This window comes from Camelina sativa, chromosome 7, assembly GCF_030686135.1.
Source record: "Camelina sativa cultivar CO46 ecotype springtype chromosome 7, ASM3068613v1".
NCBI classification, from domain to species: Eukaryota; Viridiplantae; Streptophyta; class Magnoliopsida; order Brassicales; family Brassicaceae; genus Camelina; species Camelina sativa.
In genome coordinates this window covers 16,564,630-16,588,382 of record NC_141886.1, presented here as the reverse complement: position 1 = coordinate 16,588,382, position 23,753 = coordinate 16,564,630, and the positions used below count along the sequence as shown (strand labels likewise).

Genomic DNA, 23,753 nt, shown 5'->3' with positions numbered 1-23,753 from the left:
AGTTAACTCCGTTTTGATCAATATATGTCGCAGCCTGTATATTGAAAATGTATCCACATGGACAGTGTAAGTTTGTAAAGTTTTGGAAATTGGGGTGAATGTTGATATTGTAAATGTATCCACATGGACAGTGTAAGTTTGTAAACTGGGGTAAATGTTGAAAAAGAAAAAATATGGGATATGTACCGATTGGTCATCCAAGGGAACAGGTTTGGTGACGGTGTCATATACCAGGGATTGTTGTTTTCCAAAAAGTAGTTTAATTAACAAAAAGGAAGCTACTCGAAGTTTTATATAAAAGGTACAAGTGTGTCTAACCTTAGTCTCGGTGTCATAAATGGGATTGAGGCAAGAGTTCGGACATCCTGAATCACATCTTTCATAGGGGACGAGCAGTTTCCAACGGAATGTTCCTGTATAATTTGACTAAGATGAATACCAATGCATTCAGACTAGCTCCAAGATGATGGAAAACAACAACATACCGTTGTCCCAAACGGGTGGACATATTGTTCCCAGTCGTGTTGGTTAAGAAGGATATCGTCAGGAGACGTTACTGCTTTGGTCGGAGATTGTTGAGGAGTTGGGGGTGACGTCCCGACCGTAACATTCTCTGTTGCGTTCTCCGGACAGGTAAACTCATCGACTGCGACAGGGGCCGGTGGTGATTCCTTGACAGTAGAGGGAGAGACGGATGCTGGCCTCCTAATGGTGCGCCTTAGCGGTAGTCTTAACCGCCTACGGAATCGAAGGGAGTTAATCTGCTGCTGTAGTTTCCTGTTCTCAGATTGCAGCTTTTTAAACTTACTATATGCCGCATCCCTAATAGAATTAAGTTCTTTCTCTACAGCAGCTTTGAAATCAGCGAAACCATTATCCTCAGTATTGGAGAAGATAACACGGGGCCTCTTAGAACTCGAGCATTTGGACTTGGGAGAAGGTTGATTGACACGAAGTTTGGCAGAAATCTCTTTCCGCCTATGAATAATGTGCTTCCTGTGAAGCCCTTTGCCCTTCTTATCAGGTAGAGTTATTAAAGGCAAAGAACAATCACCCCCTGGCCATTCCTTTTTGGTGAAGATATGTCCTGCCTGAATGAGACTTTCCATATAAGCAATCCTTTTGTCTTTAATCTCATCGTCCCACTCTCCCCAACCAGATTCAACAATCCCTTCGTGTTGGACAGCTTCCAAAAACGGAGAAACTAATAGCTGCGGTTGGGATAGACAAAATGTCATAATGTGTGTATCCACGTGGATAATGTAATCCAAGTTAATAATGTGTATATAAGACAACTTACATTTGGATAATGATCAACACTTATGACGTCTGTCAAAGGTAAATTATTCTTTGGTAGGCCAACTGAACACCATTCCAGGAAAGTGCGGCTGTCACCAGCACCTGGTACCTTGTCTCGTAATCCAGAAATGTTACGATATGCGAGCAGTTGAAGCGCAAGAGGGAAGCCATGCAAACGGAAGGACTTCTATTGTAACTTCTCCGTGAAACTCTTCACGGAGTCCGTTGGTTGAACCTTGCCCTGCCGATTAAGTCTTTTAGCCACTGGTATGGATTGCGGTTTGAGATCAGGTCTTATAGTGGAAATAGTCTTCAAGAAGGATTCTCTGCCCCAAGGAAATGCTAGGAACGAGTCGATGTCTTCAAGCATCTCAACATACTTCAAAGTTGGTCGGCTCGTTTGGCTGGAGGCAATGAGTACACCATCGACTATGAGTAGCAACGCTAGACGAAGCTTCCGATCCAAATCCTTGATAGTAGGGTCTTCAAAAATAGTGGACACATCACCCAAGGTCGCCTTGCGATCTCTACCAATCAACGTGTCCCAGTAACATTCATCATGAGGTTCGGGAGCAGGGTCGTTTTCGGGGTCGTAATCTTCCGGAAATTCGTCACATTGAAGGCCAGTCACAACACCAAATTCAACTAAAGAAAACCTCAAAGGGTATCCACCGAATACAGTCCACAACTCGTATTTTTTTTTGGACAGAACCTGCCTACATAGCAAAGCGTGGAGTAATTTGCAGGAGATAGGAGACTCACCAATACGAAGCCGGAATAGAGAACCCAGACTTGAGCTAAGAATCGTATCGAATTGGGGAGTGCCTTTGAGAACATTGTGGACTGTCGTCAGGATATCAGGTCGTGAGTAAACATTCAACCTAGCGTCGGGGAAACGGTCAGTTGCAAACAGACGGAGAGGGAGCCGATCATCCCAATCTGCAGATTTTTCTCCATAAGTATCACCAACAGTTGTAGATGACGGTTCATCGGTCGAACATTTGGAGATGCGACGACGGGGCTCTGCCATGTCCGAAGGCAGTTACCGACGGCAAGTTAATCGGAAAACGGAACAAATGGAGCTAATGGAACAAACGAAACAAATTAAGGAGAGGTAGGAAACAAGAGATTCGAAACTCATGAAATGCAAAATTAGGGTTGAAGAGAATTGGGGATGTCGGGTTTGGGGGGGAATTGGGGTTTTGTGTTTTTTACGGTTGTAAAAAATAAATGTACTGATTGGAAAAAAAATTGAGATCGGTAAGTAAAAATAAATTGACTGAAGAGAGTTTTGAGGGATAAGATGTAATTTTACAGGTAGAAAGTATAGGAAAAGTGGAAAGTGGGTGTGGGTGGTATTTGTTTGTGAGAAAGTGGGTTTGAGCGTCATTTGCCCAAAAAAACGCAGAGAAAAAAAATTATGAGGCAAATGTCAGTATAAACTTGAAATTTCATCAGCCTTGTCCGACTTCTTCTTTGTTCGTGATTCAGAGGTCTTTGTCGCCTTTTGCTTCTGAAAAATAAAAGTCACACTGGTAAAAAAGCCTCTCTGCCTTTACCAACTCGTCTTCTTCCTTAAGCTTCTTCTGGGTTCCGCTTTTTGAAGAACCCTAGAAAATCACGAGCCCCTTCTTCTTCCTCTTTCCCCCTTTCTCTTGGCGAAATCAGAATCATAGTTTCACCCCATCGCTACGTTTTTGCAGGTTTTAGGGATTGTTTCGGCGTTGTCGCACTTCTAATTTGTTGAAATAAGCATGCCGAGGAACGCGATTTCTGACGATGAAGGTACCTATGTCGCCTCGACGAAACCCTAATTTTTCCTCTGTGAAACGCCGTAATTTCACTAGGGTTTTTTTTTTTTCTTCTTCTGATGTTTGGCTAAAAGTTTGAATCTTTTTTCCCCTCCGCGCAGATGATCATGAGCTCGAGGATGAGGACGGAGAGCCAGTTCTGGGAGATGAACACGGTGATAACGATGATGAAGAAGATGATGATGATGACGGTACACGTTTTGCCCTTGATTTTGACTTCTCCGAGTGAGAGAAATTGGTCTTCTTTGTTTCTGTACATTTTGATATTTTCCTGCCTTTCGTTTTTGCTTACTATCTTAAATCTGAAAGCTTTATACTCTGATACCATCCGATGCATGGGTCGAAAGAATCGAATTGAATGAACAGGCGTGTGTGTTGTTAGATGTACGACTTCTTGTTAATATCTTCGCTGTCTCATATACATCCTTGATTTATATGTGGTAGCATTTCCTTGTTTTGTTCCTTTAGACTTCATGGATTCTGTATATTTAGCTTTGAGTTCCACATGTCTCTCACTCTGGGTTTGAGTCAATGCAGTAATTTTCTATTCTTTTGCACTTAGATTCAGGTTATATTTGTTCCATTATGTGAGATCCGTATATTTGTGTTGTAGTTGGGAATGAGTATGAGAATGATGGGTTCATAGTGAATGATGACGACGAGGAAGAAGAACAAGAAGAGGACGACGAAAGGCAAGATAGCGATGAGGAAAGGCAGAAAAAGAAGAAGAGGCGAAGAAAAAAGTGAACATTATATCCCTACTTGTTCTCTTAAATTTATCCTTTTCTAATCTGTGAAAGTCTTAATGCCAGTGTTGGCATGCATTATACACGATAGAAGGTTGCAGGATGCAGTTGATAAAATGTTCCTTTAATTCTCAGCAGTCCCTTATGATTAGTATATTATTTACTGCGTAATGGACTATAGCAGGGCTGTTCTCTAACTGAGTAACACGTATGATGTTTTCAATAGGGACGAAGATCTTGATGAAGATGATTATCTGCTTCTCCAAGATAACAATGTCAAAATCCAAAAGGTTTGTCATATATGTATTTAACTATATCAAGAGTTTGTATATACACTAAAAATATATGTGCAGTATTGATTTTCTTTTTCTTGAACCATGACAGAGGAAATATAAGCGGTTGAAAAAAGCTCAAAGGGAAAGGGAAAATGGTCAGGGGGGATCATCTGATGATGAGTTTGCTGGGAGTGGTGGAGCTAGAAGAAGTGCTGAGGATAAGATCAAAGACAGGCTGTTTGATGATATTGATGGTAGGATCTCTTGTGCTTTCTGATACACCCCCTGGGAAAATCACATCTCAGCCTGCCTTGGTTCTTATTTTGACCATTGGCACATAGTTGACTATGTACTTTTTGTGTCTAGCAGATCCACCTGATGATGTAGGCGATGAGGAAGACCTAGTTGTGGGAGAAGATGTAGTTGGTAGCGATGATGAAATGGCAGATTTTATTGTAGATGAAGATGATGGGCTTGGTCCTCCTAAGAGGTATTGTTTTTTTGTTCTGTCTTTTATCTCTCTTGAGATTTAATATATCTCTTCTGTCACGTATATTTTCTGATTCTAAATAACTTATATTCAGGGGAGGCTTAAAGAAAAAGAAATTTAGGCAGGGATCAGATATTAGTGCTATGCGAGATGCTAATGAAATATTTGGTGATGTTGATGAACTTTTGACTATTCGCAAAAAGGGTTTGGCATCTAGTGAAAGAATGGAAAGAAGGCTCGAAGATGAGTTTGAACCAACTGTTCTCTCTGAGAAGTACATGACAGGGCAAGATGATGAAATCCGCCAGCTTGATATTCCTGAGAGAATGCAGGTATTATCTGCTTTAGTTTCTCTATGTGTACTTGTGGTGTATTTTTTATATGGTGTTCATGGGTAGATGTAAAGATATCTTGTCAACTTTGACAGATATCTGAAGAAAGCACTGGAAGCCCTCCTGTAGATGAGCTTAGCATTGAGGAAGAGAGTAATTGGATATATGCCCAATTTACTTCTCTACTTAAAGAATCTGATGGACAAGGAGTTCATAGTTTCGAAGGGCGAGGTTTCTCGGTTAACAAGGATGACATTGCAAAATTTTTGGAGCTACATCATGTGCAGAAATTAGAGGTTTCTTGGATTCATTTTTTTTGTTGTAATTGCTTCCTTGATTCGTTGATTAGCATGCTAATTTTCTTTGTCTCCTCTAGATACCGTTTATAGCTATGTACCGAAAGGAGCAATGCCGGAGCTTGTTGGACACTGCTGATGTTGATGGTGCCAATCAAGACAAGAAACCTGAGTCTAAGTGGCATAAGGTAAGCAGTTCTCTTGGAGGAACTACAAGTACTCAGTTCAAAATTTGTTGTCCGAGGACATTGGGTGGATTAATGTAAGGTATTTGTCACTGTAGGTCTTCTGGATGATTCAGGACTTGGATAAGAAATGGCTCCTTCTTCGAAAAAGGAAAATGGCGTTGCATGGTTACTATACAAAACGTTACGAAGAAGAGTCTAGGAGGGTCTATGACGAAACTAGGCTTAATCTAAATCAGTATCTTTTTGAATCAGTCATTAAGTCTCTCAACGTTGCAGAAACAGAAAGAGAAGTTGACGATGTAGATTCCAAGTTCAACTTGCATTTTCCTCCCGGTGAAATTGGTGTTGATGAAGGGCAGTACAAGAGACCGAAAAGAAAATCACAATATAGCATCTGCAGCAAAGCGGGGCTCTGGGAGGTTGCCAACAAATTTGGGTATAGTGCTGAGCAATTGGGACTTGCATTGTCCCTCGAAAAATTGGTCAGTATGATTTTATATTGTTTGATCTGTATGTTGTACTGGAAGGACAGTTCTAACACTGGTTGAGCTGCAGGTTGACGAGCTTGAGGACGCAAAGGAAACACCAGAGGAGATGGCAATGAACTTTGTGTGCGCAATGTTTGAAGACCCTCAAGCTGTTCTGAAGGGTGCACGGCATATGGTATACTCTGCAATAAAACTATTCTTATGAACTGTTTTATTGGAGTTAATATACTAAGAACTTCTCCTATCATTAATGATGAGAATATTCGAATTTCCCTTGTTAGGCTGCAGTTGAGATAAGTTGCGAGCCATCAGTCAAAAAGTATGTCCGTGGCATTTATATGGAGAATGCAGTAGTCTCAACAAGTCCAACAGCAGATGGAAATACAGTAATAGATTCATTCCATCAGTTTTCTGGGATCAAGTGGTTACGTGAAAAGCCATTGAGCAAGTTTGAGGGTGCACAATGGCTTCTCATTCAGAAGGCAGAAGAGGAGAAACTTCTTCAAGTAACCTTCAAGCTGCCTGAGAATCACATGAATAGGCTAATTAGCGACTGCAATGAACATTATCTAAGTGTCGGTGTTAGTAAGTATGCTCAACTCTGGAATGAGCAAAGAAAGTTAATTCTGGAGGATGCACTTCATACTTTTCTTTTGCCATCAATGGAGAAAGAAGCAAGATCCTTGCTGACTAGCAGAGCGAAGAGTCGGTTGCTTTTAGAGTATGGACAGGCTTTGTGGAACAAAGTTTCTGCAGGGCCATATCAAAAGAAAGAAATGGACATTAGCTCAGATGAGGAAGTTGCGCCTAGGGTCATGGCATGTTGTTGGGGACCTGGAAAGCCACCAAATACGTTTGTGATGCTGGATTCATCGGGAGAGGTGCTTGATGTGCTCTATGCTGGATCCCTCACATTACGATCTCAGAATGTCAACGACCAGCAACGTAAAAAGAATGACCAGGATCGTGTTTTAAAGTTTATGATGGACCACCAACCGCATGTTGTGGCTTTAGGAGCTGTCAATTTGTCTTGTACTCGCCTGAAGGATGATATTTATGAGGTAAGGATTCATGAAACACAGTGGAACTATGTTCTTCGACTCTAGCTAATGCAACATACATGTTCTGAGTTTAATCTTATATTGCTACACTTATATACATATGGTTGTGGAATTTTGTCTGTAGAGTCCTCAATTTTCTGTTTTATCAACAGTACTTTCGAACTGATATACCTTTTTGAGTTTGACTGCTTTCCCGAAATTGATGATGTTATATGTGGTGTAGTGCTTGAGTCACTGCTTTTGTAGCTCACCTTTTCAAAGTTATCTGGTTGTGATTTAGTTTGCATTGTTGTTTTTCTTGCTTAGTAAACTTGATCATGTTTGATTTTATATATCAGGTCATATTCCAGATGGTGGAGGAAAAGCCTAGAGATGTTGGACATGGAATGGATGATTTAAGCATTGTTTATGTGGATGAATCACTTCCTAGACTATATGAAAATTCTCGAATCTCGGGTGAACAGCTACCTCAGCAGTCAGGGATCGTGAAACGTGCAGTTGCTCTTGGACGCTATCTCCAAAATCCACTAGCAATGGCTGCCACTTTATGCGGTCCAGGTAGGGAAATTTTGTCTTGGAAGCTTCATCCCTTGGAGCATTTTCTTCAGGTAGACGAGAAGTACGGAATGGTTGAGCAGGTTATGGTTGACATAACAAACCAGGTTGGAATCGACATTAATTTGGCAGCTAGCCATGAGTGGTTTTTTTCTCCTTTACAGTTCATTTCTGGACTTGGGCCTAGGAAAGCTGCATCCTTGCAGAGGTCGCTTGTTAGAGCTGGTTCAATATTTGTTCGCAAGGACCTGATAATGCATGGGCTTGGTAAAAAGGTTTTTGTAAATGCAGCCGGTTTCTTGCGCATTCGCAGGAGTGGGCTAGCCGCTAGTAGCAGTCAATTTATTGACTTATTGGATGACACCCGAATACATCCCGAGTCATATAGCCTTGCCCAAGAATTGGCTAAAGATATTTATGATCAGGATGTCAGAGGTGACTCAAATGATGATGAGGATGCGATAGAGATGGCAATAGAGCATGTGAGAGATCGGCCAGGCTCATTGAGAAAAGTGGTCCTTGATGAGTATCTTGCCAGCAAGAAAAGGGAGAATAAGAAGGAAACCTATAGTAATATCATGAGAGAATTGAGCTGTGGTTTCCAGGATTGGCGGATACCCTTTAAAGACCCAAGTCCAGATGAAGAATTTTATATGATTTCAGGTGAAACTGAAGACACCATCGCTGAGGGAAGAATTGTGCAGGCTAGTGTTCGGAGATTACAGGGTGGAAGAGCCATATGTGTATTAGATTCTGGGTTAACTGGGATGCTTACGAAGGAAGATTTCTCAGATGATGGGAGAGATATTGTTGAGTTATCGGAACGACTGAAAGAAGGCGATATCCTGACATGCAAGATCAAATCAATTCAAAAGCAGAGGTATCAGGTGTTCCTTATTTGCAAAGAAAGTGAGATGAGAAACAACAGACACCAGCATAACCAGAATGTGGATGCTTATTACCATGAGGATAGAAACAGTCTCCAGCTTGTTAAAGAGAAAGCTCGAAAGGAAAAAGAGCTAGTGAGGAAGCATTTTAAGTCCCGGATGATTGTCCATCCTCGCTTTCAGAATATCACTGCTGACCAAGCTACAGAGGTATGCAAAATATTTACTCTCCGTAATGCATTTGTTATATATTTAGAGAAATCTCTGAGATTACTTGTTGGTGCCACGTACAGTATTTGTCTGACAAAGACTTTGGAGAAAGCATTGTTCGTCCAAGTTCTCGAGGACTCAATTATTTAACTTTGACGCTCAAGATTTATGATGAAGTTTACGCTCACAAGGAGATAGTTGAAGGTGGGAAAGAAAACAAGGACATCACTAGCCTACAGTGTATTGGGAAAACCCTGAAAATTGGAGAGGACACCTTCGAGGATCTGGATGAGGTTCGTTGTTTTATATATCTAGTTGTACTATCAATGAAAACACTTATTTGATTCTTGAACATCCTTTTAAGTGTTTTAAGATTCCTCTGACCCCATGTCATAACTGCAGGTCGTGGATCGATATGTTGATCCTTTGGTATCTCATCTTAAGACCATGCTCAACTATCGGAAATTCCGAAAGGGGACCAAATCAGAAGTAGATGATCTTCTGAAGATTGAGAAGGGCGAAAATCCTTCAAGAATAGTTTACTGCTTTGGGATTTCTCATGAACATCCAGGCACCTTTATACTGTCTTACATAAGGAGCACAAATCCACATCATGAGTATATAGGCCTATATCCTAAGGGATTTAAGTTCAGGAAAAGGATGTTTGAGGACATTGATAGGCTTGTGGCATACTTCCAGAGGCATATTGATGACCCATTGCAGGAGTCAGTGCCATCAATCCGGTCTGTTGCTGCCATGGTACCAATGAGAAGCCCAGCAGACCGTGGCTCATCTGGAGGAAGTGGTTGGGGTAGTTCTCATAATGAAGGAGGCTGGAAAGGAAACTCAGATCGCTCAGGCTCAGGTAACACATTTGAAAGTTGGTTTTTAACTTGCATAGAAGGACTTGTGTGGTCATTGTTTGACTTGTCGGGGTTTTTATTTTATTTAATTTAGATTCTGGTAATCTGGATTTTGGTTGCTGAGAAGCATTCATATATTAATATTGTTTATGTGGTCTTGACTATGATTCTGCACGAAATTGTGCAAATGTATTGTAGGGAGGGGTGGTGATTACAGAAATGGTGGTGGACGTGATGGGCATCCAAGTGGAGCGCCAAGGCCATATGGTGGTCGCGGTCGTGGTCGAGGCAGAGGACGAAGAGATCATATGAACGGTGATAGACAAGATGGGAATGGAGACTGGGGTAATAACGATACTGGAACTGGAGATGGAGGTTGGGGAAGTAGTACTGGTAAAAAGAGCAGTGGTGCAGGTGGCTGGGGTAATGAGTCTGGTGGTGGTGGTGGGAGTACTGGTGGTTGGGGAAGCGAGTCTGCTGAGAAAAAGAGTGACGGTGCGGGCGCCTGGGGTAGTGGGTCTGGCGGTGGCGATAGCGGTAGTGGAGGTTGGGGAAATGATTCTGGCGGTAAAAAGAGCAGTGAAGATGGTGGTTGGGGAAACGAGGCTGGTGGTAAAAAGAGCGATGGAGAGGGCGGTTGGGGGAATGAATCCAGCAGTCAAAAGAGCGGTGGCGGCGGTGGTGGTGGATGGTGAAGAGACACAACCGCGGCTACTACTACTGGTTGGGTAATTAAATTGCAAAGTCTAAGACAAGACATAAAAAAACACATTAGTAGTAATTTTAGCTTCTCTCTCTCTGCCTAAGTGCCTTATTTTTCAATTTAAATCTTTGCTTTGTTTTTTTTATTTTATTTTTTCTTCTTTTTGTCTTAACTTGACGGTATTAGTAGTGTCGGTTATGTATTGTTCGACTTTTTAATTTTCCAAGAAAGTCTTTCAGGCGATGCTTACATCTTATCTTTTTTTCCTCAAATAAAACTCATATTAATTAGAAATGTCATTACGAAGATGTTCAAATAACCAAATTGTGCTAAGACTATGAGCAGCTCGATTTGTATCTCGTCTGGTAAAGCAGAAAGATATGTCTCTGTATCTTGATTTCCAAAAAGTAATATTTCGCATCAAGTTGAGAAGTCTGACATTCGTTGAACCATCCAGAAATGTATTAATCAGAGTTTTACAATCTCCTTCAAAAACTTTTGGTATGTAAACCTTAACTATCCAAGTTGGGTATACATCCAATTCATGATCAAATTTTAGTTTGGATTCGGTTTCATAAATTCGGTTCGGTGTAGTAAATAAACGAAACCGTTCCATTAATTTTGCCCACCCTGAAAATAATACTCTCTCTCTCTCACCAAAATTGATGTTTTGGGATATTTTTTTGTCCTACAAAGATTGATGTTTTGTAAATTTAAAAAAGTAATCATTGAAAATATTTAAAATTTTGAATTGTTATTGATTTAAAATTTAATAATATCTGTTTAGTTAAAAAAAAAATATTTAAATTTAGTACTTATTGTTTTTTTAAAATGTGTAAAAGCTAACGCATTAAGGGGAGGTATTGGTTTAGGATTTAGAAAGAATTTTAATGACTTTATGTTCTTGTTGATTGTTAGAATCATAGAAAATTGAAAGTTAAAAATGAAGGATTCTAAGAGATTGTTTAGAAAGTTTTTTAAAATCTTGATGATTTGTTTTTTCTAATCTTGTAAAATCTTTCTATTTGATGAAAGAGTTTTCATGACTTTTGTTATTAAGGAAATGATATAAAATCCTAAACCAATAACATAAAATTTGAATTCATTAATAATCCAAGATTCTTTTGTTTTACTTGAATAACATAAAACTTTTAATGACTTTATAAAACTCTTAATCCAATAACACTAGATTTATCAAGATTTTAGATAACTTTTTACAAATCCACAACCAATAACACCAAATTTTTAAAGAGTTTTTAAAAGTCTTGATTGAATAACAACATATTTTACCTAACTTTTAAAGTCATTAAAATTTTTTCTAAATCCTAAACCAATATCTCCCCTAATGTTTGTGGGACAGACAGACTATCTGTGACTTTTTCTAAAATCAACGCCCTCACCGAAAATATTTGAACCAGTGTTTTGTTCCAATTGTGCGTTGGGATAAAATTGGAAGGATACTATTTTTTATTCCAAAGACACAAATTAAAAGTTTTATGAATAAAAAGCATTATTTTTTAAGAACGGCTGAGCTTAATTTACCCTTTTGCCATTTCTCCCATTTCCGATTAAAAACGTCTTATGAGGGAAGAGAAGAGAAGAGAAGAGAATCTAAAAAAAATGAAAGCGTGAGTTTGAAATCGATTCGAGAAGAAGCCGAATCAAAATCTCTATGGATGCTGATGACGATTTCTACAGCGGCACCGAAAACTATTCCGATTACGCCGACAGCGACCCGGAAGACGATGCCGACTACGAGTTCGTCGAAGAGGCCGCTGATGATTCCGATGACCTCATTTTCCGCCGCCGCCAGGTTTCTCCCCCCTCCTCCAATGTTTTCTAGATCTAAGGTTTTCCAATAATGAGAGATGCAGTTTTGGATGGCAAGTTTTTGAGTTGTTGCTCAAAAACTCGCCCGGACATTTTTGTAACGTTGATGATGATTTGAATTGAATTTGAGCAATTTTTTTATAGTCTTTTAAAGCTCATGAATTCGATCTTTTCAGGAAATTTGTAGATCGCAATGGCTCACGATAAAAATTACTTTTTTTTTTTTTTTTTTTTTTTGGGTTTGTAGCAAAATTATAGTGTGTTAAGCGAAGCAGATATCTGTAAGCTTCAAGAAGATGATATTTCAAGGATCTCTACTGTTTTGTCCATTTCCAGAAATTCATCTGCCATCCTGCTTCGTCACTACAATTGGTGCGGTTCCCAAATTTTTAGCCTTTCTTTTTTTTGTGTGTGTGTGTGTGTGTGTGTGTGTGTGTGTGTGTGTGTGAATATAAGTGCTTAGACGAGCTCAAATTTTTGAAAATGTTTAGGTGTGTGAGCAGAGTTCATGATGAATGGTTTGCTGATGAGGAGAAGGTTCGAGATGCTGTTGGCTTGTTGGAGAAACCTGTTGTTGATTTCCCAACTGATGGAGAAGTATGCTTCCCGTTGTCGTCATTAACATTGTAAATATTTTATCTGTCAGAATTCACCTGTGCCTTTCGTTTATACGTGTTTCTTTCTCCTTTTGGCAGCTTGATTGTGGGATTTGTTTCGAGACTTTCCTTTCTGACAAATTTCATGCTGCTGCTTGTGGTCATCCCTTCTGCGAGTCATGCTGGGAAGGTTTGTTTTACTGTTTTCTTGATAATAGTTGATACCCATTTCCAACTTTAATGTTTAGATTTAACTTGCAGTCTACTCTTCTTATTTCGTCGATTATCAATTAATGATGGTTCATTACTGTTGGGTTATCTATCTGACCTTTCCTCTATCTTTAGGTTATATCACCACCGCGATTAATGATGGTCCTGGGTGTCTTACGTTACGATGTCCAGATCCTTCTTGCAGAGCTGCTGTTGGTCAGGATATGATCAATTTGCTTGCTCCTGATAAAGATAGGCAGAAGTACACATCTTATTTTGTCAGATCATATGTTGAAGACAATAGAAAGGTTAGTTAGCAATTTCAGTTTGATCATACGTTAGACATTTGCATGATTCTTATTTCTCTTTTCTTAACCTTCAACTGAAAAGCAGTGCATAATTTTAGTGTTCTTTGTTCGTCCATATTATGTGCTCACCAAGTTAGTTATGTACCTTTTATTCTGTAGACCAAGTGGTGTCCCGCTCCTGGCTGTGACTACGCTGTAAACTTTGTTGTTGGGAGTGGTAATTATGATGTGAACTGTCGCTGTTGTTACAGTTTCTGCTGGAATGTAAGTTGCTCTATCAGTGAGAATCAAAATATTTTTAATCTTTCCTTTGTTTAGAATTATTGACACAACCATACCATGTGACTCGATCATCATGGGTTGCAGTGTGCTGAAGAAGCTCACCGTCCTGTTGATTGTGACACCGTTTCTAAGTGGATATTAAAGAATAGCGCTGAGTCTGAAAATATGAATTGGTACGTTGATTTATGAGATATATTTGAGATATGTAGATGCTTAAGATATTTGGGATTTTGTTGACGTAAAAGGGTTTTCAGAGTTTTAAAAAATATTTGGTTTCTTTACTTCTTTATATTGTATTGGTAGTGATGGCTACCACTTTGTATAGCCAAAGGAAACCAAAATGGTGGATACGTATGCATTTTTAATTGTTAGAAGAAAGTCAATTTGGTTTCTTATCTTTCATCTCCTAGCAGTAGGGTGCATCATGCTTCACACAATGTATTGTACTATTGATGCTGCTAAATTCCATATCGACTTTCAGGATTTTGGCAAATTCCAAGCCCTGTCCAAAATGCAAACGGCCAATAGAGAAAAACCAGGGTTGTATGCATGTTACGTGCACCCCACCATGTAAATTTGAGTTCTGCTGGTAAGTTGATAAAGTGGTTGATTTTACAAAATGCCATCATGTCATAAGTTATGCTTCTATTCTCTCTATTCTTCCTAGAATTCAACTCTGAAATGATTTTTTTATGTTTATAGCTCTGAAAAGAAATAGAAAATAAGTGGCTTTTTATATTTTAGGTTTTGCTAGTGTATCTTCTCTTTGTAGTTGTATCTTGTAATCTGATCGCCATCTGAATCATCTGGTTGTGTAAGATTCTTTGTTACTCACAATGAAATATCATGATAGGTAGTTGTACTGTATAAATGTAGGCTTTGCCTTGGAGCGTGGACAGAGCATGGTGAGAAGACAGGTGGCTTTTATGCTTGTAACCGTTATGAAGCAGCAAAGCAAGATGGCATTGTATGAGTTCTCTGACATTGTTTCTTTTCCTCACTGATAACTAAAGTTTAGTTTATCTTCGAACACAATTTATGTCTTCCATAATCTTTTTGTGCAGTTTGATGAGACTGAAAAACGCCGAGAGATGGCAAAGAACTCTCTTGAGAGATATACCCACTACTATGAAAGATGGGCGACAAACCAATCGGTATGTAGATATTAAATCATATAATTTTCACATGTTTTATCTAACTCTTAAGAAGGAACTTTAAGAAAGAGTTTTCAGCTGCCAAATTCTAATCCCTTCCTATGGAACATAAAATCTCTTCATGTACCTAGAAACGTAGATGAACTCTTTAACAATTAGATGTTTAATGACTAATCTAAAGTCTATACGCTTTTAATTGCTCGAGTTAGAGTACCAAAAGATATGAAAATCTATATATTGGTTGAGAACTTTCGAAAAATTAAGGAAGTGCAGCTGACTGATTTGGAAATTCAAAGAGACTATGAAACGTTGAGGTACATGTAGTGCTTGTGGTGTATTTTTCTAGAGAAAGAGCTGTTGTTTCTCCTGTTATGGGAATTCTACCAGCTCGTTTATATATCTGTTGGCTGTGTTCGTTTGATGGCTATGTTTTTGAGGGCTTAGGTATTGTGTCAAAATTGTTATTGGAGCAAAGTACTGTCGTAAAAGTCTCTGTCATATTAAGCATATTAATGAAATTAGGCTTAGGAAGGTTCATAATAATCCTTGGCATTTGTCTTATCCATATCGTCTGCTTGAAGTTTCATGTTTCCGTTTTGGTAAAATGTATTCTTTATTAAATAGTGACCCCAAAGAAAAATAAGTTTTGTATATACAAATAGCACATTGTTTATTTCTAAAACAATTTACAATTTTTATCACTACTTGCTGCAGTCTAGGCAAAAGGCGCTGGCGGATCTTGAGAAGATGCAAACTGATGATGTGAGCTTACAGTGCAACACTTGCTGATGTAAATAAGAATCACCAAGTATTGTTTGATGACAAAAAAAGTGTGAAATATCCAAAATAATCAGTGCTTGTTTTCATACCAATCCGTGATTCCAGTTTTTATTCAGTTAAAGTTCAGGATGTTTGCTTAAGTTATCATGATGATCTTTTACAAATGATACCATATATGCCCTACTTGACTTTTGTATATTTTGGCATAAGACGTCTAACTTTCGATGAATATTCTTGCGTTTGGTATTGTTGGGTTTGGCTAAAGCTTTTTTTAATGGGATTCACAGATTGAGAAGCTCAGCGACATACAGTGTCAGCCTGAATCACAACTAAAGTTCATTATTGAAGCATGGTTACAGGTAAAATCCGTTCCTCTTATGGCCTTTCTGAGACTTTTGGATTTTGCTCACTAATTTGCCCCAAAATCATAGATAGTCGAATGCAGACGAGTTCTAAAATGGACATATGCCTATGGTTTTTACATACCTGACCACGAGAATGGAAAAAGAGTGTTTTTTGAGTACTTACAAGGTAACTTGATTTAGCTCTAACATTTGAAATTAACTATGCTTCCAAAATGTTTGGTATTGATTCCTTGAGTTAGTTACTTTGTCAGTGTTTTTGCTGGTATTGGTCTTTTCCAAGCGGGAACAGCTGAACACAAGTTGAATTAAGAGAATTTAGCGATTGTTAAATCCATCAGTGATTCTTACGTGATTGAACTTTTCGTGATTTTATTGAACATCATGTAGTCATAGTAAAATAGGGAATGGTTTAGGATTTTCCCTACGTGAGATAATGTGGACTATATAGCCAAGTGTCACTCATAAGAAATTAGTTAAGCTCCTTAATCCAAATCTTAAACAATTTGGTCAGGGTTCAGTTCCATCTTTGACCCGCTAATTTCGATTTGTTAATAGGTATAAGCAGTTTTGTTTGTAACAGGCTTAATTATGCAAGAAATTAACTATTCTTTTTCTTGTCTATTTTATCATACATGTAGGTGAAGCTGAGTCGGGCCTTGAACGACTTCATCAATGTGCTGAAAAAGAGCTGCAACCGTACCTAGAAGCCAAAGGTCCCTGTGAAGATTTTAATGAGTTCCGCACAAAACTGGCAGGTTTAACAAGGTACTTTCCAAACCTACAGAACAAACTGATAAGCTTAATATGATAAGTGTCATGGCATGTTTATATGCTCTTGAACAGTCTAAATTTTAGTAGCTGTTCCGAAACTTTTTCAAGGACATTTAGTTATGACTGACAAGCTAACCGAAACGTAGTTCTGAGTAAAAGAGTTTAAAGAACACATAAGGATGTTTTAATTCATTTTGTTGGCTCTGTGTGATGAAAGAAGCTGAATAACGAACGTTTTATTACTGGGAATTTACAGCGTCACCAAAAACTACTTTGAGAACTTAGTTCGAGCTCTGGAGAATGGGCTATCGGATGTGAGCTCACATAGTGCATATGATCGAACCTCAAGTTCAAAGAGCTTAGGGGGGAAGACAAAGGGATCCACTTCTAAAGCCAGCAGCTCAGATTCAACACTGTGGTCTTGTGAATATTGCACTTATGTAAATCCAAGGTCGACCACGGTTTGCCAAATGTGTGAACATGGCCGTTGAAATGTCAGTAACTGGTATTTAAAGACTGTAATAGTAATGTAGGTCGCATTTGGTCATAGATATGATCAAGTGAAGAACTGTCTTGTAACTTCATATATGTTCTTGTATTGGAAATAAAGGGATACAATAAATTTGATTAGATTGGCCATTATTTGATTGTGCTAATGATGGAAAAAGCGAAAACATAAGAGCTGGATTATGTAAGTTCTTACAAGATAATTGTAAAAATTATGTGCTTGCATTACTTGGTCACTCCCGCTTTCAATTTTCTACATGATGTCCTTTTTTGCTCTACTTTGTCACTTGTGTGAGTGTCTGGTCTCTAGTGGCCAGTGGGGGTTTAACTTGTGCATTTAAACGTAAACCTACCCGGAGAAAATTGTCGTGGATTGTGTTTATGTGGAATAAATGCAGCAGAGAAGGCCGTGACAGCTTTCAGAAATGTAAATCATGTAATGGAACTTTTGAGGAAACTCGAGAAGAGAAGCCTATTTTTGTAAACAGATTATCATAAAACCAATGTTGCAAGTGTCTGCCCGAGTTCTTTTAAGAAATGGAAACAAATGGTGTGGAGGCAAAATGGAAATACACAAAGTAAATTGAAACTATCCCATCCCAGCTGGTAATGGTAGGAGGGAAAATGGTCTATCTTAGAGTGAACTAACAATGTGGTAGCCATCAAAGTTGTTCTTCTCATCCTCTATATATTAATAGAGAAGCACACTTGCAAAAAAAAGCTGACACAGAGCTCTAGACACTTTTTATCAAACAACCCTCAAAATACCAACTTAATTACAGCTTTCTGCCATTGTATTTTATATTAATCTTTATAATTTAAATCCCTAAAAATACCTGATCAAGTTTAATAATATCACTTTTAGGGATATAATAAATCATAAATTTAATACCTGATCGGATTTAATAATAAAATTACTATTAGGGTCAAATTAATCATATATTTTATACCACATATATAGTGGTTTGTTAACATAAAATCCATATATAATGATGTAATCTATATAATAATAACAATCCGAATAAATGCGACCAACAATTGTGTTTTTTTCAATCGTACCTTTTGGATATTTTCTGAAAAATCGTGATGTATCATTAAAACGGCTATTTATAAAAAGTTACAACTGTTCACTGTAAAGTTGTGTTGATTGGAACATTCGTATCTTTTGAAATCTATATATATTTGTCTGTATGAACTGTTTTCATTTTTTTGCCATAACATAAAATCAACTAAAATTTCAATCTCAACGGTTTATACATTTGTCTAAATTATTTTCTAGCATTCATTCTTTTAAAAGTCAAGAAATTCCTCTAATTCTTGATTTAACAGAAGATTTTTGGAATGATGAATCTAATTTACATCTTTTAGTTAATTTTAAATATAAAAGTTTAATGAAAATACATAGGAAGTTTTTCCAAGATTTAGATGGATTACATAGTGAGTTTTTGGATTTGACTTTCAATATATTTAAACCCAATCCGAATAAATGCCACCAAAAGTTGTGTTTTTTCAATTGTACCTTTTGGATAATTTTTTAAAAAAATCTGTAAAAAATTTAAATTATATCTTTTACAAAGAGTTGTGATTGTTCATTCTAACGGTTTTTTGTAAAGTTGCAACTGTTCATTGTAGAGTTGTGTTTATTCGAATATTCGTATCTTTTGAAATCTATTTGTTTGAACTGTTTTCATTTTTTTGCCATGACACAAAATAATAGAAAATTTTAATATCAACAGTTTTTACAGCTTTCTAAATTATTCTCTAGCATTCATTCTTTTAAAAGTAAAGAAACTCTTCCAATTCTTGATTTAACAAAAGATTTTTGGAATGATGAATCTAATTTACAACTTTTAGTTAGTTTTAAATATAAAAATTTAATGTATATATATAATAGCAATCTGAATAAATGCCACCAAAAGTTGTGTTTTTTCAACCGTACCTTTTGGATGTTTTTTAAAAATAATCTGTAGAAAAATTGAATTGTGTGTTTTACAAAAAGCTGCGATTGTTCATTGTAATGATTTTTTTTGTAAAATTGCAACTCTTCACTGTAAAGTTGCGTTTATTCGAATATTCATATCTTTTGAAATCTAGATATATTTGTCTTTTTGAACTGTTTTCATTTTTTTGCCATGACACAAAATAATATAATTTACAATTGTTTCCAATTCTTGATTTAACAAAATATTTTGGAATGACACAATTCTTGATTTAACAAAATATTTTTTTGCCATGACACAATCACTGAATAATCGATTTAGTATTCATGAAACACCAAATCAACAATAAGCTAGTTCTCAAGATGAGAGAAACCCAGCAGAAATATTTTAAGAGTTTTTTACAAGATTTTCTGAAAATGATTCCATAGATGAGAAATGAGAACAATCACATGATTTAAGTGTTTCCCCAACGGCCTTTCTTAGCCGCTTAATCCACACCCTCCACATGTCTGCTCAAGATAAACCGAATTATTTGGATGCCCTCACACGTGCCACCTCCCACGTGTGGTTCTACATCACAACTCCCCCTCTTAACAGAACCTTGACCTCAAGGTTTCAAACGCCAAACCCCGGAAACTTCTTCTGAAAATCATAAAGAAACTCCCAGGTAGCCTCCTCCAAAGGTTCATCGACCCATTTCACCAAAACCTTAGTAGCTGCTCGTCCTTGGCGATTCACCATCTTGCGCTCCACGATCATCTCAGGTTCCTTAACAAACACTTCAGGCATCACAGATGGCAATTGATTAGAAGTAGAGACATTACCCACAAGAATCTTCAGTTGCGAAACATGAAACACCGGGTGGATGAGAGAAGATGATGGAAGTTCCAGCTTATAAGCAACTGTTCCACACTTATCAAGAACCTTATAGGGTCCAAAGTACTTAGGGGAAAGCTTCTGATTCATCCTCATGATCACCGACTTCTGACGATACGGTTGAAGTTTGACATACACATAGTCTCCAATCTCAAAAGTCCTCTCACTCCGATGCTTATCTGCAAGCTGCTTCATTTGATGTTGGGCTCGTAGCAGGTGAAACTTCAGAAACTGCAACATATGCTCCCTTTCCTGTAACGAACGAGCTACCACAGCCACTTTACATTCACCAGGTAGATACGGAAGATGAATAGGAGGTACTCGCCCATACACCGCCTCAAATGGTGTCATATTAGAAGAAGTATGATAATTGGTGTTGTACCAATACTCAGCCAAAGCGAGCCACTTACACCACATATGTGGATGAGCATGGCACATACAACGCAAATAACTCTCAAGGCATTTGTTAACGACTTTAGTCTGACCATCACTTTGGGGGTGATAGGCACTCGACATCTTCAAAGAAACACCTTGCAGAGTAAAGAACTCCTTCCAGAACTCACTGGTGAACACAATGTCTCGATCACTCACAATCGACGTTGGACAGCCATGGAGCTTGAAAACATTATCCAAGTAGGCATATGCAACAGAAAGTGCACTATACGGATGAGACAAGGCGATAAAATGAGCAGCCTTGCTTAACCTGTCCACCACCACCATGATAACTGTTTTCCCGGCTGAATCAGGTAGTCCGTCAATGAAATCCATTGACACATCACTCGAATTAGCCTCCAGAATAGGTAATGGTTGAAGCAAACCTGGTGAAGCCGCATTGTCACTTTTACACTGCTCACAAACACTGCAACTGCGAATGAAGATTTGTATATCTTTCACCATGCCTCGCCAATAAAACAACCCTTTCACTCGCTGATAAGTCACTTCACGACCAGAATGTCCTCCTATCCCAGAACAGTGTAGCCAATCGAGTATCGTGTTCTTCAAAGTGGGATCAGCTGGAATAACAATCTTGTTTCTACGCCTTAAGATGTTCTGACTCCATGAAAAATGCTTCTTAGAGTCAGGGTTCTGCTTTAGTAGTGCGATAATGTCTTGGATAGCGTTATTTGTTGCATAACCGGCTTGGATATCCCGCATTAAGTCACACTCCAAAGTAGACAATGCCATATGTAACACTTCTGATCCCTCCACACGAGACAGAGCATCCGCAACCACATTCTCCTTGCCTTGTCTGTATTGGATCTCATAGTCAAATTCCAGTAATTTTGGAAGCCATTTCTGCTGGATTGGTGTAAGTCTCTGCTCCAATAAGTACTTGAGGCTCCTCTGGTCTGTCTTAATGATGAAATGCTTTGACAAGAGGTAATGACGCCACTTCCTAACTGCAAAAATGACCGCCAGAAGCTCCTTCTCATAGATTGATAGATGAAGTTGTTTCCCTTTCAATTGCCTGCTGATAAACGCCAACGGATGGCCATCCTGAATCAACACCGCACCAGTCCCTTGGCCACAAGCATCAGTTTCGACCACAAATGGCCTATAAAACAGTGGCAAGGCCAATATCGGGGCTTGACAAAGGGAAGCCTTGAGCTCCTGAAACGCACATTGTGCCTTATCCGACCACTCAAAAGCATCATGCTTTGTCAGAGCATGCAATGGAGCTGCAATCACACCAAACCCCTTAATAAACCTCCGATAATAACCAGCTAATCCCAAAAAACCTCTTAACTGCTTCAAGGAACTAGGTGTAGGCCATTCCATCACTGCATGTATCTTCGCAGGATCGGTAGCAATGCCTTCCTGACTAATGAAATGGCCTAGATATTCCACTCTAGTTACTGCAAACGCGCATTTGCTCATCTTAGCGAACAATTTGTGCTCATGCATGACCTCAAAAACATTCTGGAGATGCTGCTTGTGTTCTTCCAATGATGAACTATAAATCAGAATGTCATCAAAGAACACAAGGACAAATTTCCTCAGAAACGTCTTGAAAATCGCATTCATCAAGCTTTGGAAGGTTGCTGGTGCATTTTTGAGACCAAATGGCATCACCAAATATTCATAATGCCCGCTATGAGTTTTAAATGCAGTATTATGAATATCTGATGGGGTCATCCTAACTTGGTGATAACCAGCTCTTAAGTCAATCTTAGAGTACACCTTAGATCCTCCGAGCTCATCCATAAGATCCTCAATGAGAGGAATTGGGAATCTATTCTTCACCGTCATGCCATTAAGCTCTCTATAGTCAACACATAGTCGCCAAGTCCCATCCTTCTTTTTAACCAAGACCACCAGTGATGCATAGGGGCTAGAGCTGACTTGAATGGTACCACCAGTTAACATATCTTCCACGATCTTATCAATCTCGTTTTTCTGATGAAGTGCATAACGATATGGTCTCTGGTTAACCGGATTCGAACCCTCCAGTAACTTAATCTGATGGTCATGATTATCTCTGAACGGGGGCAGTTCAGTTGGTTCTGCAAATACATCTGGAAACTCCTTGACAATATCCCCCATAATTGTCTCTTCTCTATCATCGCAAGCCATTGTGTTAAGTGTACAAGAAGTCAATTCGTCTCCATCCTTAGCCACTTTCACACATACCATTGCAAACTGGGCCTGCTCTTCTTGTAACTTTTGCAATATATGTGCCTTAATGTCACGAACAGAACCCTGTTTAATGTCGTTTAGCAACACACACTGTTTATTATACTTGACCCTCATCTCTAAGTTTAAAAAGTCCCAATTGATCACTCCCAAGGTTTCTAACCACTGAATTCCCAACACCATATCTACTCCTTGTAGGGGAATGAGTAACACATCTGACTGGAATTGAGTAGTGTGTAACTTCCACTTGAAATTCCTCACTTTCCCTTCGACTCATAACTTCCTACCATCTGCTACAGAGACACGAGTGAGTCCTGCCGATTCGATCTCACACCCTAACTTGGCAGCCATTTTTGAATCCACAAAGTTGTGAGTAGACCCTGAATCCACCAACATGAAGAGGATCTTCTTGTCATAAGTTCCCTGAACTCGCATTGTCTCATAATCCAAGGCATTTTTGACTCATCTTCCTCCACCAATTCTTCCACTGCGTCCTCGAACTCCTCCTCCACATCCATTCGAAACAACTAAGTCTTCTTGTGAACTAAATAGTGCTCTGGAGTGTATTTTTCATCGCAAAAATAGCATAATCCTTTAGCTCTCCTTTCACCCATTTCCTGTTGCGACAACTTCTTAGCTGGATTTCCTGGAGCCTTCACAGAATTCTTTACACTCTGCTGCTCTGTTTTTGTTTCCACCTCTCCACTTCCCTTCATAACATTGCTTGGCCTAGGAGACCAGGTCGTATTGAGAAACTTTTTGGGGTATGCCTTCTCATACAACCTGCCTAGTAGAAAACAATGCCTCACCGATTGAGGTTGAAACATCCTAACATGCATCTGAGTGTCTAACCGCAGCCCTGCCAAATAAACACTCACCAAATACTCCTCAGAAAGATTAAGTCGGATCTTAATCAATGTGAACTTCTGGTGATAATCCACAATCTCATCTGTTTCTTGCAGCTGTTTAAGCTTAGCCATGGGATCATCACAAACATCCTCAAATCGTTCTTTTAACAACTCGACATAACCCTTCCAATCATATAAAACCTCCAACCTCACTCCGGACTGAATAAAGGAGTGGTGCCAAGACGCAGCATGGCCATCAAAATGGATCGCCGCTGTCTTCACTTTCATTTCATTAGGCGTAAAGTCCACACCAAAAAACTCTTCCGCTTTAAACAACCATTCTTTGATTTTAGAACCATCAAATCGAGGAAAATCTATTTTTCCCAACCTAGTAACACCACCATAATAGTATTGAGCTTCTGGTCTTACCAAGTCAGGTCGATCGTCT

At 38.7% G+C, this 23,753-nt stretch overlaps 2 protein-coding genes across 6 annotated transcripts; both read left to right on the top strand.

The window, feature by feature from the left end:
• The first annotated feature begins 2,631 nt into the window (after nucleotides 1-2,631).
• LOC104774564 (transcription elongation factor SPT6 homolog) lies at nucleotides 2,632-10,453 on the top strand. Of its 2 annotated transcripts, none has more exons than XM_087458776.1 (17): nucleotides 2,632-2,834; nucleotides 3,003-3,084; nucleotides 3,212-3,301; nucleotides 3,724-3,853; nucleotides 4,083-4,146; nucleotides 4,241-4,385; nucleotides 4,501-4,621; nucleotides 4,716-4,953; nucleotides 5,049-5,249; nucleotides 5,330-5,437; nucleotides 5,533-5,919; nucleotides 5,993-6,100; nucleotides 6,207-6,986; nucleotides 7,325-8,638; nucleotides 8,722-8,931; nucleotides 9,041-9,503; nucleotides 9,700-10,453. In XM_087458776.1, the coding sequence occupies exons 2-17, from the start codon at nucleotides 3,054-3,056 to the stop codon at nucleotides 10,194-10,196; spliced, it is 4,887 nt and encodes a 1,628-aa protein (XP_087314902.1). In that variant the 5' UTR covers nucleotides 2,632-2,834; nucleotides 3,003-3,053; the 3' UTR covers nucleotides 10,197-10,453. The 2 variants fall into 2 exon arrangements, with proteins under 2 accessions (XP_087314902.1, XP_087314901.1); XM_087458775.1 differs by having other exon boundaries at nucleotides 2,662-2,834; nucleotides 4,498-4,621.
• Nucleotides 10,454-11,339: 886 nt separating this feature from the next.
• LOC104750336 (putative E3 ubiquitin-protein ligase ARI8) lies at nucleotides 11,340-17,142 on the top strand. 4 transcript variants are annotated; one of them, XR_015562050.1, is made up of 15 exons: nucleotides 11,340-12,017; nucleotides 12,282-12,406; nucleotides 12,526-12,631; nucleotides 12,730-12,820; nucleotides 12,976-13,148; nucleotides 13,308-13,412; nucleotides 13,515-13,603; nucleotides 13,912-14,019; nucleotides 14,307-14,397; nucleotides 14,495-14,584; nucleotides 15,299-15,374; nucleotides 15,652-15,723; nucleotides 15,796-15,895; nucleotides 16,368-16,494; nucleotides 16,757-17,142. XR_015562050.1 is itself a non-coding variant. In XM_087458777.1 (15 exons), exons 1-15 carry the CDS (start codon nucleotides 11,877-11,879, stop codon nucleotides 16,989-16,991), a joined length of 1,701 nt encoding a protein of 566 aa, XP_087314903.1. In that variant the 5' UTR covers nucleotides 11,340-11,876; the 3' UTR covers nucleotides 16,992-17,142. The 4 variants fall into 4 exon arrangements, 1 of the variants encoding a protein (XP_087314903.1); XM_087458777.1 differs by having other exon boundaries at nucleotides 15,299-15,346; XR_015562049.1 differs by lacking the exon at nucleotides 15,796-15,895 and having other exon boundaries at nucleotides 15,299-15,346.
• The last annotated feature ends 6,611 nt before the right edge of the window (nucleotides 17,143-23,753 follow it).